Below are 18629 nucleotides of genomic sequence, written 5' to 3' on the forward strand. Positions count from 1 at the left end.
TTCAACAGAGACAAGCTTTCTGAGAGTATTGCATGGCAATACATAGTAACCTACCGGTTAAAAATTCATTATACTGGAACAAAATGCTAACTTGTTCTATAACTTGTCAGGGTGTAAACAAAAAGTAAATATCATGGTAATATCTTCAAGCATGACAAAAACAGTGTGGCAAACTGATTACATGAGTGAATTTTTCATGTCCAAGGACCATAACTCTGCACAAAATTATTAGACCGAAACAAAAATTTGAACTTGATCTGTAACTTGTCATGATAAAACTATATACCAATTATCAATCAATATCTTATAAGCATGATGAAAAAAACATTAGATATGATTAATAGTTCTCTAAAATTAGATATGATGTAATACAGTGTATATCTATTTTCAAATTATAATCAAATATAATTAATAGTTCCAAATATTTTTTCTTTCATTTGTCACAAACTAATATAGATTTGTAACTTATCTATAAAATATCAACAACTTTTATCTACACATTGTAATGGATTGAAATATATACATTAATAAAAAATAGATTATTATCTAATTAAAGGATTTCTCTTCATAATTTTGTTTTATATATATAGCATTCAGAAAATTAGTTTATACTAAATAACAAACAAACCTGCCAAAAAATTCTTCAAATAATTTAACAAAGAATGTCTTCTAAAAAATGTGTTATCTCCCTTTGTACAGAAATATGGTTTAACATAGTACTCTAACATTAGATACGGTCCATAACTCTGGACTAAATCATCAGACCGGAACAAAATTCGAACTTGATCTATAACTTGTCATGATATAACTACATACCAAATATCAAATCAATATCTTCAAGAACGAAGAAAAAAAGTGTGGAAAGCTGATTTGCCGGACTGACAGACGGACGGACAGACAGACAGACGGACAGAGTGCAAACCTAAAGTCCCCTTCGACTCCGTCAGTAGGGGACTAAAAACCAACAACCTGATTTAAGATAAAATTATACATGTATCAATCAAAGTGCTTGACTAAATGGTTAAGATTGCTTTCATCTGCAATGTGGAATTAAAATTAAACATTGAATTGAATTTACCAATGGAAAACATTTAGGTAATATTTTGAATAAGCCTTATCTTCCTTTGTTCATAATTGTAGTTGACCTTTAACCTATTTTAATAACAGATAGATTCATACACCATGCACAACTTATGTAATTTTTAATAATTTTCTTCTGCACATACACATCATTTTGTTACTTGAATACCTGAGTATATGTTATTAATGAATTCTTTGACACTGGCATGGATATGATCCACAGAATGTTCACCTCACTGCACTATATTGTTTGGACTCTCAAAGGGTGAAATGAGGCTTAGAAGATATATCTATCAAGCCAGTACCAACAGGGTATTTGATGCAATCTTTACCCCCAAAAATTTATGGCAGGTAATAATGAACTGCAACTACTGGTTACCTGTCTATTTTCTATTTGAAATACCTTTTAAATATTTTCAGTCTTTTTGTCATCTCCACAAAACCTAGTGTGTTTTATAATAATCAAATCCTAATTGACTTAAGATTTGCAAGTTGTCATGCTGAAAGGTTGATGGTTCTATCCAGGATCACCAGCTTCACCCACTTACAAAAACTGGCCACAATTATGTAACCAACAAACAAACAATCATAAAACCTAGTTACTCACTATATATACCAATAATTATGTCAATATCATTAAACAAATTACATTAGATTTCTGAATACATGCTTTCATTATTTCCTTGGATTTCAATTAGTTTTTATCTGGCCCATATTGCATAGTCTTCTGCAAAGGAAGATAAACTGTTGAAACAGACATGTCTCACCTTTATGTAATTTTGATAGTATAATGCAATTGTTGAATTTAAAATGGCAAAACTTGAACATGTAAACTATGAAAAACATTTAAAGTCAATCATGACTGAAGGTGCAGGTCCAAATAACCTGCATGGAATTGAGAAATGCCAATGCTAATACAACTGCACACCAAATACCATTCAATTATCATTAGTGGTTTCCCATAAACTGACCTAATCACAAACTAATACATTGTAGACATGGCTGGAAACAGCACGCTATAATCTCTCTTGCTTCACTTGGTTAATGCAAGATAAACAAAATCCCAGAAATTAAGCAAAGACAAACATATCAGTGATAATTTATTCTTTATGTTTCAAACAGATTAAAGCAGTTACTGCAACAAAAAATATGAAAATACATAATAATCTGTCATGAATCAAGGAATGAAAATTTCAACAAAACAAGAACATGAGATGTAGTTTGCAAAATGAATTATTGTCACCCAAGTACATGTCTATGAAATATTGCATGAAGCCATTTAATTAAACAAATTTGCAGTAAACAAGAATTTATGAAATATAAAAGTACAAGAGAATCAGTCACATATTTTTCAAATTCATGGATTCTGTTTTGCTTCAATAGAAAACAATTCCTTACTACCTGAATGCTTACACTTTTATTATCAAGAGGTTTATGAATTACCCCCCAACAATTTGTATATATTTTTTTATGATAGTAAACACCATCTACAAGCAGAAAAAAAACTATAACAATTTGACCAGCAATACCAAAATGCATAAACAACAACTGCATTCATCCTAACAGAAGCCCAACCGTAATACATTTTCATATTTGTCAGAAATTAACTTTAGATAAGATGTTATCAACGGAATCATAAAGGTGTAATCATATTTAAATTAGAAAACAACAACCAAAACAAGGGGAAAAACTCTTTGAATCAGTAATTTTCTAGAGAAAGAAAAAGATCAAAGCTAACTTTTTTATCATTCAAGTATTATTCAGAACAATTACAAAGCACTGACTAATGAGCTGATGCTACCCTCAGGGACTAAAAGCCAGTGCTAGAAAATGAAAATATCACTAAACAAATTTGGTGCAGTTACTTTCATAAACGTTTCTGTTCACAATGCCAAAACAGATATACAGTCCATTTAGGGACAATGTAATATCCAAGGGCTCATATTAGGATAATTTCCAATAAATATAGAAAAAAAATTTACCTTGTAAAAACCCATTTACATTAACACCTAATTACATTCAATGAAAATAAAATTTATATCCATAAAAATAATCACAGCTTGCTGCTAAGTCTGAAAACAAAATACTTATATGTAGAAAATAATTCAGTTTTTTAATTTTGTTGTTCTTAGCAGTGAAATTTCTTGAAAATAAAGGAATCGCAAGAATATTCTCATAACTTTTCCTAAAAAAAAATGACTGTCCAGTGTTCTCCCCAGGAATTTTGGATAGCATCACATTTGGCGTAAAAAAAAATTTATATTTATTTTTCAATGTCATTTGTTGCGTCGCAGCGATGCTCTCTTTCTTTTAAGTTATGTTGATTTTTTTCAATTCATAACTGAGAATACAATTAAAGTATAACTGTTCTTTTAGTTTATTTCTTTAATATTCATTTATAGTTACAGAATTATATTTTTCTTGTTAGAAACTACCAACTAAAAATCTAGTACAAAAGAGAACTTCTTTTATATCAAAAAGGAAAAGAAAGTATCATATAGTCATACCATTTCAATTAAAAACTATTCTGTTTATCATGTTTATGAAATTCATTATTTCCTGGGACTCAATGTATCAGTCCCAGTTGTTTCAAACAGATATATGTTTTTAACATTGTTAAACTACTTTAATCAGTAAATTAATTGAAACAATGTGTTTACAGAGAAATAAATACATTTTGCAAGGAGATCTAACAAATAGTCTGTATATTCGTGTGGAATGAGTAGCTTTCCCTATTGGGATCATTATTATTCTGTCAGCTGTGATGTTTCTGCGTCTGTAGTTATTAACTTATTACCGTAAAAATGCGGATTTTTATCATAGCTGGTCCGCTTCCGATCCGTAATTAGTACAAATATATCAATGGCGGTCGAAGAAAAATTTACGAAAATAAACAATGTTTGGGAAGCGAATTGGATGAATATATCACGATTTTACTGTAATAAATAGATGAAACATTACCTAAAGGCAATTTTCATCACGTTCTAATGAAGTATAGAACTTATTTTGCCCAGAATCGAAATGTTTTATGTACGCTCTCGAGTACCATGAGTACCGGAATGGAAAGAAAACACTTCTTTACAAGTTGTTAGTTTGAAATAACAAACGACCAGCCTGTTAAGTTCGCTCGTTTTTTTTTTTCTTCTCTTAGGAGACGAATTTGCCTTGATTCAAACGTAGATTTCGAATTGTTTATGATTTTCTCAATGTCAAAATTTTGCAATTGGTCCACGTGTTATCAGTCATGTCATAAGTGTCAGCTTGGGGTATTCGTATCCAAACAGTTATCACCCAAAGGACAATTAACACCTATTTAATCAATTTAATTGCCTCTTATGTCCGATTTGAAGGGATTACAATTAAAGGTGATATAATTTTTATGATCACAAGCGGCAATTCGATGAAAGTTCGAAATTTAGGACATCGATATTGCGGCAATTTAAGAGCAGACAAGAAATAATAGCGTCCTCAAAATAATTATAGCGTCGCGGAAATTATTATAGCGTCACGGTAAAAAATTATAGCATCGCGGGGCCACGACGCTAAAACGGCCTGGGGAGATCACTGCTGTCTGAAACAGATTTTAAAAGGGAATTTCTATCAATACCTGTTTTAACAAGTTTGTGACATAAGCATATCTTGTTTTAAGTTGATTTGGTTTTGGCAGACCAATTAGCACATTTTTTTAATGCTTCCAAATATGCATTGTTTCTTAAAAGAAACATGTTTTCGAATGAATATTCTCTACATATTGGTATTTTAGACATAAAAGATCTACATAAAATAAATCTATCAGCACTATTAGTAATATGACATGTAATATATAAACTAAAATAATTATGTACAAAATTTAACAATAAGTTTGATTAGTTAAGTAGAAAAACAACAAACCATAATACATATACCTAATACATCATTCCAGTCATGTCACATTGAGCAAATTAGAAAATGGTTTCTGACATTTTTAATTATTGTTCTTGCTGTTTTAAATGTGCAAAAATATAATAACTTACTAAGTAATTGAAGTCTAATTTTATTAGACAAATTAAAATGCTTTCTAACTATACCAAGGGTACAGAAACAGTCATATTTGCAAGACATGACCTTTACTGAAAGACCAATGTCCTATTTCTTTACAGAAATAATCTTGGTCATTTCATTGAGATCAGGTCGCCAATTTTTATAGTTACTATACCTGTGTGAACAGCAGAAATAGGGAACTTATTTGTTCAATTAATATAATAGTTAAAGAAATCAATGGTTTAATGTGACTAATGTATAAAAGAAATCAACTACAGTTAACTAATCAATATAACCTTGTGGAGGAACAGATAACTAGCAAGTTCACAACTCCAAATTCCTGTTTTGTAAAAAGGATTAGAAGAAGCAGACATTTTGTGATAATCTTTCTTTCTAAAGTATCAGTAATGTTAATGTAAAAGCTAAGCCTCTATACCCAAGTTAAGTCCAGATAACATTATGAATCATGTAGCTTCGTCCTCATATTAATTACAAACATAATGTAAAGAGATAAATTGACCGACAGGAAAATCAAACTTGCAGGGAATAAAATCACTGGTATCCTTTTTTCAAAACCAAAGAGTGAAAACTTATTGATTTCATGTACAGTATTGCCAACATCAATCTATAAGATTTGACTACACATATAAAATTCATTAAGTGTGACTGCACATATATGTAAAGATACATAAGAATCACTTAACATATCTAACAATTTACACAGTAATTACTGAACAAATGTACTTCAAAACTGATTGTCATATTTGTTATCACAAGAATGCCAAGTAATGTAAGTTAAAATGAGATAGAAAACCTTAAAATGTAAGTTAATGGACAACTTCTTAAATGATGCTTCAACATTGGCAAATACTATGTGTAATGGTATATTTACCTCCCTTGGCTGAACTGGTATTTTACATAAATAATCAATAAATCTTCCAATAGATTGTACATTTCAGTATATGATTAGGGTGTATCAAATAATGTGATAACTGTCATTGAATAAGACTTAAAGCCTGATATAGGTTCAATTTTCTTTAACAACATTCATACCAAAATTACAGTGTTCTCATCAGCCCTTTAAAGCAATGTGGTACTACAGTACTTTCCAGATGACCTCAGTGGTCTTTTGTTCATCTACAGCATTAGAGATTCAGTTAAGATATTTCCCTGTAATTTATATTACCCAGTCATAACATTAATAAATAATTTGCATTAGGTACAACACAACGTGCATACACTGAAATGGCTTGCCTACTTTACTTATAATGGTTGAATTTTAGGTTGAATGAAAAGATCAATGATATGCCTTGATAAAAAAGTGTACTATCTGAGTTCTATCAGAAGTGAATGCAGACTCTACTATTAAGTTTTACAGAAAAAGATAAATATAATTCCTTAGAATAATGTGGCCCAGCCCACCCTTATTGAGCTTTGTATATAGTTAATGTATAGACTTTTTACAAGTCCCACTCTTTAACTTTTTCTTTCTAATGGGACCCCCTTTCTAAAAATCCTGGGTCTGCACCTGTTATGCATGTAATTATACCACTGGTATGGAACAAAATTATGTTAGACTTCAATGTTCTAACTAGAATTTAAAGGCTGAGGGCCACATTTTCAGATGAAGTGCATTTTTTGAACAGATTCTTGTTTGAAAAGGAATGCCTTTATCATGTTTGTAGAAAAAAAAGAGAAATAATTGAAAAAGTTTTTTAATGGATTCATAATTATTTGTGTGTTATAAAACACTTTTTCCAGTTTAAACGATTCCCTTGCATTGAAAAGTATTTATTTTCCTTTGAAAAACAAAAAATGAATAGGGCAGAGGGGAGAACAAAAGGGAAGAGGGGACCTCACCTCTTCCTCTCTATTTTGAACTAGCTATGATACTGTACTTTATCAATTTGATTTCAAAATTCATCTATACAACACAGCACAAACATGTCAGGGTGATAACAAGCAGTAGGAAGTTTCACTACAATGCTATCCAAAATCTGAAGAGAACACTGCAATATTTTTGATCGTACTCTTAATATAAGATAAACACCAAAAATACTCACCATACAAGAAAAAAAAATATCTCTAACATAAATATACTTTGTATCGTTAAATGATACAAATATTTTACTAACTGTTAATAAATATGTTTTTTGAGGATTCTTACAATAATTTTAGTACATTCAGCTAAACCTGAGATTCCTGAAACAGCTATTTTACTTTTCCAGTTTAGAAATTAAGAAACAGTAGTCCCCTCTTGTAATGCCCCTTTTGTGTGCAAATACTCTGCTTAATATGACATTATAATATTACTGAAGAGAAGTTTATAATGCAAACCCTCATTCCCCTTGTCAGGAGCTGATAATTTCCTTCAGAAATAGGGGCTACTGTATCCAAATTTTAGAACTGTACTGTATTATGTAAAATACAATTCATTTAAAAAAGAATCAATTTGTATATGTTCAACCCTAAGATTTAAAAAGCACAGCAGTCTATATTAACCTGGTTTTGTATCATGACAGAAGGAATAAAAATATAATGAACACAGATAGGTCAGATGTACATGGTTCCTGGATGACTAGTTCCATCACCAATGTCCAATTCAAATTCATCCTGAAGGTGAACCTGACTAACAGATGCTGTTGCCATAGCAATATCAGGCATGGTTTCACTTAAGACACTTTCATGACATGGGTTAATATCAGGCTGAAAATAAAAAAAAACATATGGTTGTTAATCTAATTCATAATTTCTTTTAATATTTATTGCAATGATGCCCTACCTTAGCCCATATTGAAGGTCAAGGAATCCTCCTCGAGTCACAATGTGAGATATTTGGGCTTTATTGATATTATTACTTTGTCAGATTAACTTGCTATTTTTTCTTTGAGAATATCATTTTGTTTTTTATATTGTTGTTTTATTTCATTTGTGATTATCTGTACCCCTACATCTTTATAGATTATGGTTATCTTTCATACAGTAGATATTTTCTGTGTCCATTTTTTTGTCTTTATTTTTGCCATTATCTTTCTGCTTTCTATATTGTCTATGTAAGGCTTTTGTTACAGTTAACAATTCATTTCATTTTGTGCTATCATTAAATTATCTGTGCAAAATAAAACTACAAATTAAAGTATTCTGCATAGAAAAATGAAAGCTGAATAAGAGTTTAAAATAATGCAACAAGATATCGACATTAATGCATGGAAGCTACACAAATGAAAATATCCCTGGTCTTAACTATATGACAAAAACAAATATAAAATTCTGTTTTCTGTCATTACCTGTTTAAGGGACCTTGTAGGTGATACCATCTGTATAGGTTTTGTAGGACTACCATGTCTACTCCTTCTGCTCAGTGGTGGGCTTTGTCTCCTTTTTATCGGCAACAATGGATTAGTTCTAACAGGTGTTGGTGGCTGAGGATGATGATGATTTCTTACATTGTTTGAATGGTAAAAATGACTATTTTGTAATATTTCAATAGTACTATCGGGGAGTCCAAATTCTCTCACTATACGTAACTGTATTTGATAATTCACAACACGACGGTCACAGTAAGGTAGAGATAATGCTCTTATAGTCAATTTACTCTCTTGGAATTCTTTTTCTCTCTTTATCATCATTTTCATTGTTGTCTGATCAGGCACTGTGATAGAAAACAAATAATTAAGACTTATAACTGTAATTCAAAGCCAAAAATATTTAGCACTGCTTTGTTTGATTTCAATGTGATACATAAAATACTGGGTACTTAACATAATTGTGGAAAAATTGTTTACTGTATAATTTTATATCTTAGATGATATCCTCATGATCCTGTGTAAAAAGTTTTTTCTTATCTTAAACAATAATCATTTTTTATTTGACCTCCAATTAATGTACTGTAAGGTAAAATAAGATAGCAGTTGTCAATAAAATGCTCCGCAGGGCGCAGCTTGATACGACCGCAGAGGTCGAACCCTGAACAGTTGGGGCAAGTATGGACACAACATTCAAGCTTGATACAGTTTGCATTTGGATTGTGATTAAATATTTGACACAGCATAGATTTCTGACACAAAATGAATGTGGTCTAAGAACTTAAAAATTTTAAATTGGACATTCACCTATTATGGTCCAATATCCAAAATCTAAATACATGGTTAGATTCAGCATATCAAAGAACCCCAAGAATTCAATTTTTGATGAAATCAAACAAAGTTTAATTTTGGACCCTTTTGACCTCAATGTGGACAAAGTTGATAATGGGGCCCAAAAATCAAAAATCTAAATACATGGTTAGATTCAGCATATCAAAGAACCCCATATATTCAATTTTTGTTAAAATCAAACAAAGTTTAATTTTGGACCCCGATTTGGACCAACTTGAAAACTGGGCCCATAATCAAAAATCTAAATACATGTTTAGATTCAGCATATCAAAGAACCCTAAGAATTAATGTAGACCAATTTGAAAACGGAACCAAAAATTAAGAATCTAAATACTCGGTTAGATTCGGCATATCAAAGAACCCCAATAATTCAATTTTTGATGAAATCAAACAAAGTTTAATTTTGGACCCTTTGGACCTCAATGTGGACCAATTTAAATATGGGGCCCAAAATCCAAAAACTAAATACACGGTTAGATTCAGCATATTAAAGAACCCCAAGAATTCAAGAATAAAACCCCATTGAAATTGGTCATGAAATAAGCAATTTATACGAAGTATCTTCTTTTGCACAATACTGTGCAATTAAATATTTCTTGCTATTGTGCAATACTGTGCAATTGAAAATTTCTTGCTATTGCACAATACTTATTATATAATAATTTACACATCCTGTTTGGTGTGTATCTCCTACCATATCATTATTATTTGCTTTAAAATATAAATCAGAAATAACCAACTTAAAATGGAAAATTTTAAAAGAAAAAAAAAAGGAAAAAAAGAAAAAAAAGGTAAAAAAAAAAAATCCCCCCCCAAATTTTTTGAACCCCCTTATGATTCATCACCCCCAAATTCAATCCCAGCCTTCCCTTTGTGGTATGGTACCTTGCAGTACAATTTCAGAGAGATCCATACACTTGAACACAAGTTATTGTCTGGAAACTAGAAAAATGTGTTTTTTGGCCCCTTTTTGGCCCCAAATTCCTAAATGTTTAGGGCAATTACCCCCAAACTCAATTCCAGCTTTCCCTTTGTGATATGGAACCTTGTAGTACAATTTCAGAAAGATCCATACACTTACACACAAGTTATTGTCCTGAAACTAGAAAAATGCTTATTTTTGGCCCCTTTTTGGCCCCTTATTCCTAAAATATTGAGGCAATTACCCCCATCATCAATCCCAGCCTTCCCTTTGTGGTATGGAACCTTGTAGTACAATTTCAGAAAGATCCATACACTAATACACAAATTATTGTCATGAAACTAGAAAAATGCTTGTTTTTTGCCCCTTTTTTGGCCCCTAATTCCTAAAATTTTGAGGCAATTACCCCCAAAATCAATCCCAGCATTCCTTTTGTGATCTGGAACCTTGTGGTACAATGTCAGAGAGATCCATACACTAACACACAAGTTATGTCTGGAAGTTACAAAAATGCTTATTTTTGGCCCCTTTTTGGCCCCTAATTCCTTAACTGTTGGTACCATAACCCCCAAAATCAATCCCAACCTTCCTTTTGTGGTATTGAACCTTGTGGTAAAATTTCATAGAGATCCATTCACTTAAACTTAAGTTAGAGTGCGAAAACCAATGTGTCTTCGGACGACGACGACGACGCCAACGTCATACCAATATACGACCACAAAAATTTTTATGCGGTCGTATAAAAATCTGTTATGAATACACTTTATATTTGAAGATTTAAAAAAATTCATCAGTCCAAACTATTTGATTTGAAAGTTATGCAATGAAAAGGGTAGACCACTAAAAACATGAATGTCATCTACTTTGATTACAAGCAAATTTGGCAAGTCAAATTGGAAAGTCGAAAGAACCTGGCAAAACTCTTGGATTATATGAGGTTTAGTCAACCAAATTGGAAAATTGCATCATATAAAATTAAGGAGATGTGGTATGATTGCCAATCAAACAGCTATACACCAGAGACCAAAGAACAAGGATGTTTTCTTGTTTCTATAGTATACTGTATTGTCAGACTGATATTTAAATGTAAAAAACATGTTTTTACCCAATGCATCTGCATCCATTAAATTGAAAAATCCATTATTTAATAAATAAGTATGACTGACAAAACAGTACATTAAAGTTTAGAAAGACAACTCAATATAAATTATGTAAGTGGTTGCGACTGAAACAACTCCTAGGAGATGTAGGAATTTCTTTTTTAGCTGCTATCTAGTTCAGTCTGCATCCTTTACAATAATTTTGAGTGATTAATTTAAATTCTAATGGTTTTTTCATCTTAATCAATACTCTTGGGTTTTAATTCATTCCTTTAGTATCCAAGGTAAAATGTGTATGACATGCATAATTTTTTCCCAATGATCAGTCATCAAGGTACAACAAACAAACAAGCCACTCTCATCGTTGAAACAAATTCATTTAAAGGTTATTACTTAAGCAAATGCATTTGAATGCACATTATAAAATCAACCAATTTGAATATTTGAGCTTACAATGATCCATATTCTTAGATTTAGCTCAATTACATATATTTTGAATCAATAGAAACCATGTGGTTACACAATAACAACATACATCACTCTTAACAACATAACAACATCATGCTTAATGCCAAACTTCTAATTAAATTAATGCAGTTAATAAATAATTTTGTAATAAAAAAAAATATCCAATCTATAGTTGTGACATTTAAAACAAATATTATTATGCCAATCAAATTGTACACTGACTGAAAAATAAAAGAACAAATAAATAACAAAAAAATTGATAGGTGTGGCTATAAATAGACTTTTCTTTCCATTACAGGAACCAGGAGAGCAACAGATGAAAGTTCACGAATATGATAAGTTTTAAATCATTGTGATATATAGCTGCTTGGCAGTGATAACAAATTCCAATATGACATATAGAGGTTCTTTTGAACAGATATTATTATTCAGGAATCTGGTGAATGATAGACGTGAAATGTATCAAAATGTGTTACACTTTACATCTCACCAATATAATGAATAAAATGCTAAATTTTCAAATCATGGTGATGCATAGTTACAGAGAATGTACAGAAGAAAAAGTGACAGGGTGGTTGATTGAGATAGGGAAACTTGTATATCCCCTTCTTTCAGAGTACAAGTATAACAAGAGAACTATAACTTATTCTAGCTTGAAGAGTGTGTTCTTGGGTTCTCACGGTGACCTACCAGGAATAGTACCAGCAACAATATCAACAGTAGAACTCCCTGAACTGAACGGTATATAGGACTGTAGTCTGTCTTCTACCATATACAGTGTGTCTGGTATAGAAGACATTTGTATAGTCCGTACACGACCTGAGTCTTGATCCTGATCCTGTGACATCTGTTCTTCTAATACCGCCTATCAACGAAAAAAGTCATTATATAAAACATTTTGCTTTCACCATAAAGAATGGTATTATCAGTAGATTTTGATAATCTGTATTTGCTGAGTAAATGTTGTATGTCTGAATTTGTTATTAACAACATCAACTTAAGACTTTGACGTCTTCAATTTTTCAATAAAGGCAAAGCTGTTAAACTGTAAAATAACAACCTAATATTGTTGTATCTCTAAAGCCAAATTGGACTCCTTCTGAAATCATTTGCCCCCATAAAACATACACTTTTCAACAATTCAATTATATCTCCCTTATCAGCAAACATTGCAAACGAATGTATATGAGAACAATCTCATGAAAATACTATATTGACATACCAAATATAATATATATTCATGGTTTCTTCATCTTCAAAGTTCCTGAATGTGTTGTTAACATTTATCTGAACAGTTTAATTAACTTACTTTCATATATTTTTTTTAGAAAGAGACACTGTGCAGGCAAAAGGTTGAATACTTCATTGTATGTGAAAAGTGAATTTTAAATGACAATTAAATTTGTAGAATTTGTTCCAGATTTTTTTCTACGCTTCAAATGTAAAGGTGTAAATCTTTTACTTTTGTGCAACCCAGGCGGAAATTCTGCTTTTTTTCTCAGGGCTTTATTTGTTGTTCAACTTTTTTTGTTGCAGGTGAGAGTTCATTGATAATATACCTTTGATTCTTCAAAATATGGAGTAAATAGTCTGGGTCGTGTAAACGTTCCATGACATTTGGTGCGTATCCATGTTGAAACAGGTAAACTTTGACAAGTTTCGTCTCCCATCATATGTAATGGTGGAGAGCTTATAAGTCCTCTTTTTATTGCACTATTTAATGTTTCATTATTATAAGGTATCACATGATCTATTCTGACCAATGAAATTATATCACATAAAATGTCTCGCAATTCATTGTCATTTAAATCTCTCTTCTTCACTCCTTTCTTACTGATACTGTGTGCTGTATGGCTGAGTATATTTGGCTCTGAAATTAAAAGTGATTAAATGACTGTAAATTGTTTGAAAAAACAAGTGTTTGTGAAATAATTTCATTTTCTTATTTTAAGCTGCAAGATATTGAAATTTAAAATGTCTTTCTATCATTATATAAAATTCCTATTGATATATACACTGTGTATGTCAAATTTAAAACAGCAAATTTAAGAACCTAAAATATCCAATCCTTAGATTGTAATAAACAACTGTGACATGATCACATGATACAACCATCCCTTATCTCAAACATTGAAGTGCTAAATTCTAGAACAACAAATCGGGAAGCATTCAAATAAAATTTGAATAAAAAGGTAGCATTTACTAGTTGCCTATTTGTTAAATTCTCAAAGTGGTTTTCAAGTATGTCAACCCCTATGAAAGAGGATTTGACAACAGTCAACTATCACTAATTTCTCCTCAACTCTATGTACTAATTATCAAATAAAGAAGTATTTTTATCCAGAGAGTTTTTGTATATAGTAACAGTAACCATATTGGCTAAGCTGATGGCTCTTCACCTAACTTTTAAAAGGGTCAAGGCCTAAAATAAAATATTGTTTGTTTCCCCAATCACGACTGACCTTGAAAAATCGCCGCGAACGGAATAATTTTATTGCCGATTTTGTGTAGAAATTTTTTTTTATCGAAATTCATGTGGTGGTGCGGTGCTCCTATGAAATGGAGGAGTCAAATACATAAGACAATAGAAGAAGACGCTGTTCTTCAAAGCGCCTTTGTAATCAGCCTAGTTGAAAACGCCTTGATGACGCGACTTGGCTTTCTTCTTGCACGTGGTCTCGGGTCTTTACGATATTCTCTAGATTGTTCATACATTTAAATGTCAGAACATGGACGCCGTTCTGTCGGTTTCTGTTGCCGTTTATTCGGCAGGAAACTTTAAGAAAGACTACAGGTAGGTAACCAATATGTCGCGCAGATTTTCTAAGAAGGAAATATTTGAAGACATATGTGAGGACGTGATAGCCGATTTAGAATTGACTGAAGAGGAGGAGGATGCTCTTGACAAAAAACACATCCGTGTATCCATTTCTGAAAAAAAGTGGTTCTACAGTAATATTTAGTCCACACTACGGTGATGACATGAAACTGGCACTAGACTTTAATAAAGACTTTAAGTTTTTGAAATTTTGCATTGACATTGATCGGACCTCTACAGAAAAGAAGCTTCCTCCTCAAATATTGTCAATACCTTTGACAAAATGATGGGAGCCAGTCAAGCTGTCAACAAACTTCCTAAGCGAAAAGCAGAAGCTATTAACAAGTTTACAGGTATGCATAATAAGTGACCGTCCCAACATCTATTTCTTGCAAGCAAAGGTAGATTTTTTTAGGATAAGGAGAGTCTCCCCACCTTTGTTTGCATTCTTTTTCTTGTTTTCTTGCAAATTTTCAAACCCTTAACCTAAATTCCCTAATGATTTCCTTATGCCCTTACTAATTTGACCCGAGGCCTGAAAGCAATTGATTTAAATTAATCATTTGGTCCCTAATAAAAGCAGACCACTCCACACTAGTCTCGTAAAAGCAGACAGCCCATACTTCTCTAAAAAGAAGGCTGCCACAATGGTAGTGTGCTCGCCTCGAGTACGGTGGCTTCTATCCCTGACGGAGTCACTGAACCAAAGGCTTTAAAATTGGTATTTGCTGCTTTTCCGCGAGGCATGCAGTACTAGAGTTAGAGCAAAGACTGGTTTGCCCGGAATCAGAATAATGTGTCCGAGTAGGGTGACACGTCTTCCTGCAGACTGTTATCTTCAATGTGTGATTGCACGTTAAAGATCTGGCTCAGCGTGTCTGACTAGTAAAAAGCAGGCTTCCTTCCATGGTCATTTCACACATACACTTCATGTCCAAGCTAACCAAGTACGACTACTGCTGTGGATCTGTTATCACACCTGAAGGTTTGCTTTTATAGTATTCCCAAAAGATTTTCTTATCACTTTTAATACATAATAACATGGTCTTGCATAGCATGATTTTGTGAACCAACATTAAATGAAAGTTCCACATTTAACATACAATAAAATGTTCATACATTCTCAGTTGATTGTATTTTATATGCATGTTCCATTGAGTTATTCAGTGTTTGATATGCTTTCAATGTTTAAATCCTTCTTTCCGTGGAAAATTGCATACTTCAATGAACGGTATAAACTTCATTCTAGTAGTACACTCTCTGACATTGAACTTGGACAGATTTCTGACAGATTATACTGCTTAATATAATAAACAGAAGGCTCAGTATTTTAGACATTTTATTCATTGAAAATTACCAATATATATATATACAAAGTACTCTAGGATATTATTTTTTATTTATTAAAGATCTCTGTTGTTCTTTATTTCAGGTGATGCTCTTGAAGGCGTGGTGAATGTGCACCTACAGATAGACTGTAATACACATGTGGAATATCCGTATTATGACTCTACCCTGGCACAGCCCGATATCTGTGCCTTCTGTGTAGCTGTGGGGGCAACAAGGGACCAAGATGCCATTAAATCATATCGTATTGTTCTACCAGTTTGCAGAGACTGTGTCATTATTGGAAAATTACCACCCAAGAGAAACCCAATTAAATAAATTATTTCAAATTATACATAGAGTTTTATTTAATATATCTGACATGAGGAAACTGATAGCTTGATACACCCTAGAATTTAAAATACTGCCCTATAATGATGGTTTGTAATTTCCTATTTACAAGTACAAAAAAAACCAAATTTACCAAAAAAATAAAATAATTTACCTACCTACCTACCCACACCTGACTTGAGAGGGTCAGGTTTAGGGAAAAAAACAATTATTTATTTTTGGCCCAATTGGCATGATTGGAGGACCAACTCACACAGTTTGAACCAAAAAAGCTTTATCAATCATGTCAATATTGGTCTTACCTCTTCATTTTACTTACTACAATCAATTTGATCTGTTCAGACTAATTATCAAATAAAAAAGATGAGAAGTATTTCTATTCTGAGAATTTTCATATATAGTAAAAGTAACCATATTGGTTAAAGCTGAGGGTTCTTCACCGAACTTTTAAAAGGGTCAATTTGAGGACCAACTCACACAGTTTGAACCAAACAGATTTATCAATATTGGTCTTACATCTTCTTTTTACTTACTTCAATTCATTTTATCTCATTAAAAGTTGTAAACTCTGCTCTGAGACAAGAACCTAAAAAATCAAATTCCTTAGATTGTAATTCTATTTAGTTCTTCCATCAGTTTTAGTTTTTCAGCCAATTTAAGGTTCCTGCACCTCCTTTATTGATTTGCTATACTAACCTCTCTCTTCAATCTTTTTAACCAGATGATGTTCACCCCATTTTAACACTGCTGATAAAATGTCCAGCTCTCCTGCCTGAAAATATATACAAAATATTAACAATGAACTGCAGCTGTTATTTGATACATGTAAATCCTCATTTCATACACCTTACAGAATAAATCAATAATATTTACCATATATTCTGGTTATTATTAACTATTTTATCTAATTTTTGTGTTGGGTTGCTGCCTCATTGATGTTTATTCTACACCTCCTTTTTTCGTATTCATAAACATGAGTCCAATGAACATATCATCAGGTATACAAAGGTTGAATAATTAAATCTCCCATTGTTTGTTAAAAGTTCAGATTAACTATTTCAACACAATGAAACTCCTTGTAGCTTACATAAACGTCTTTCTACAATACTATCATGACTATTAAAAGTTGGTGTCATATGTCTTTTTGAAGTATAATCCGACTTGTTGTATTTATAAACTTTATCCTTGTGTATCAATGTTTTTATTCATGTTATCATGTGTATAATATCAGTAAGACAGTAATAGTTTCAACTGAAATGTTTGCATTATTTTCAGTTAATTAACTATATAACATTTGTGAATCAAGTACTACTGAAAGATTTTGACTTATCAGACCTGACCAGCTGATTGAGGACTGTTGAAATCTGGAGCATTTTACGATGTACTCAACTGAAAAAAAATATTATCAGCAAGATTGGGAAAAATTAAGATTTCAACAGCTCTGGAGGTCAAAATTATTTTCCATTAATTTTAATTCATGTACATGTATTGTACAAAGAATGGTCATGATAAAAAGGTTTTACTGTATATATATATCTCAAATTTTACCTGCAGGAAATCTGAACACAATACATCTATCAACTGTTCTTTAGTTAATTCATAAAATATTGGGGATTGTATTATCTGCAAAATTTCTTCTCTCATGAACTGTATAGCCTGTCTGTGTACCCATTGAGACCCATGTGGCTCTGAACTCCAGTTTAGTATGCTGAGTATATTGTCTACTGATATATGCTCTGTAATAATATCTTCACAACCTAAGTGCAAAGAACAAATAAATTATATATTATTATTGCACAAAATAATTATCACTCTATATAATATAAATATTGAATCTATAATTCATCAAATTTGACAAAAGTGTTCATATAGTAGATAAAATGCTTCGCTGGGGCGCAGCTTGATACGACCGCAGAGGTCGAACCCTGAACAGTTGGGGCAAGTATGGACACAACATTCAAGCTTTACAGCTCTGAATTTGGATTGTTATTAAATATTTGACACAGCATAGGTTTCTGACACAGAAAGAATGTGGTCTAAGAACTTGAATTTTTTTAATTTACCTATTATGGTCCAATGTCCAAAATCAAAATACATGGTTAGATTCAGCATATCAAAGAACCCCATATATTCATTTTTTGTTAAAATCAAACAAAGTTTAATTTTGGACCCCAACTTGGACAAACTTGAAAACTGGGCCCATAATCAAAAATCTAAACACATGTTTAGATTCAGCATATCAAAGAACCCCAAGAATTCAATTTTTGCTAAAATCAAACTATGTTTAATTTTGGACCCTTTGGACCTTAATGTAGACCAATTTAAAAAACGGGACTTAAAATTAAAAATCTAAATACACGGTTAGATTTGGAATATCAAAGAACCCC

The 18629-nt window shown here is 31.8% G+C and overlaps 2 protein-coding genes across 3 annotated transcripts in view; one reads left to right on the top strand and one right to left on the bottom strand.

Moving 5' to 3' along the window:
• Positions 1-2167: 2167 nt before the first annotated feature.
• The window catches only part of LOC127698331 (BTB/POZ domain-containing protein 7-like), a 55954-nt gene continuing 39492 nt past the window's right edge, over positions 2168-18629 (bottom strand). For both annotated transcript variants that reach the window (XM_052201738.1, XM_052201737.1), the window contains exons 4-9: positions 17791-17999; positions 16939-17014; positions 13307-13617; positions 12438-12612; positions 8388-8752; positions 2168-7806 (exon numbers count right to left, since the gene is read on the bottom strand). In XM_052201738.1, coding sequence (XP_052057698.1) covers positions 7654-7806; positions 8388-8752; positions 12438-12612; positions 13307-13617; positions 16939-17014; positions 17791-17999 — 1289 coding nt within the window. In that variant the 3' untranslated portion in view covers positions 2168-7653. The remainder of the gene's footprint in view (positions 7807-8387; positions 8753-12437; positions 12613-13306; positions 13618-16938; positions 17015-17790; positions 18000-18629) is intronic.
• Positions 14580-16456, top strand: LOC127698366 (uncharacterized). Its single transcript, XM_052201786.1, has 2 exons — positions 14580-14918; positions 15998-16456. The coding sequence occupies exons 1-2, from the start codon at positions 14849-14851 to the stop codon at positions 16228-16230; spliced, it is 303 nt and encodes a 100-aa protein (XP_052057746.1). The 5' UTR covers positions 14580-14848; the 3' UTR covers positions 16231-16456.

Source organism: Mytilus californianus, unplaced genomic scaffold (genome assembly GCF_021869535.1).
Source record: "Mytilus californianus isolate M0D057914Y unplaced genomic scaffold, xbMytCali1.0.p SCAF_4, whole genome shotgun sequence".
NCBI lineage: Eukaryota > Metazoa > Mollusca > Bivalvia > Mytilida > Mytilidae > Mytilus > Mytilus californianus.

Bases quoted from the DNA above. Each gene is read 5' to 3' on its own strand.
- LOC127698366 (XM_052201786.1), top strand. From the start codon at position 14,849: ATGATGGGAGCCAGTCAAGCTGTCAACAAACTTCCTAAGCGAAAAGCA. The intron at 14,919-15,997 runs GTATGCATAATA...TCTTTATTTCAG, and splicing joins AGCTATTAACAAGTTTACAG to GTGATGCTCTTGAAGGCGTG.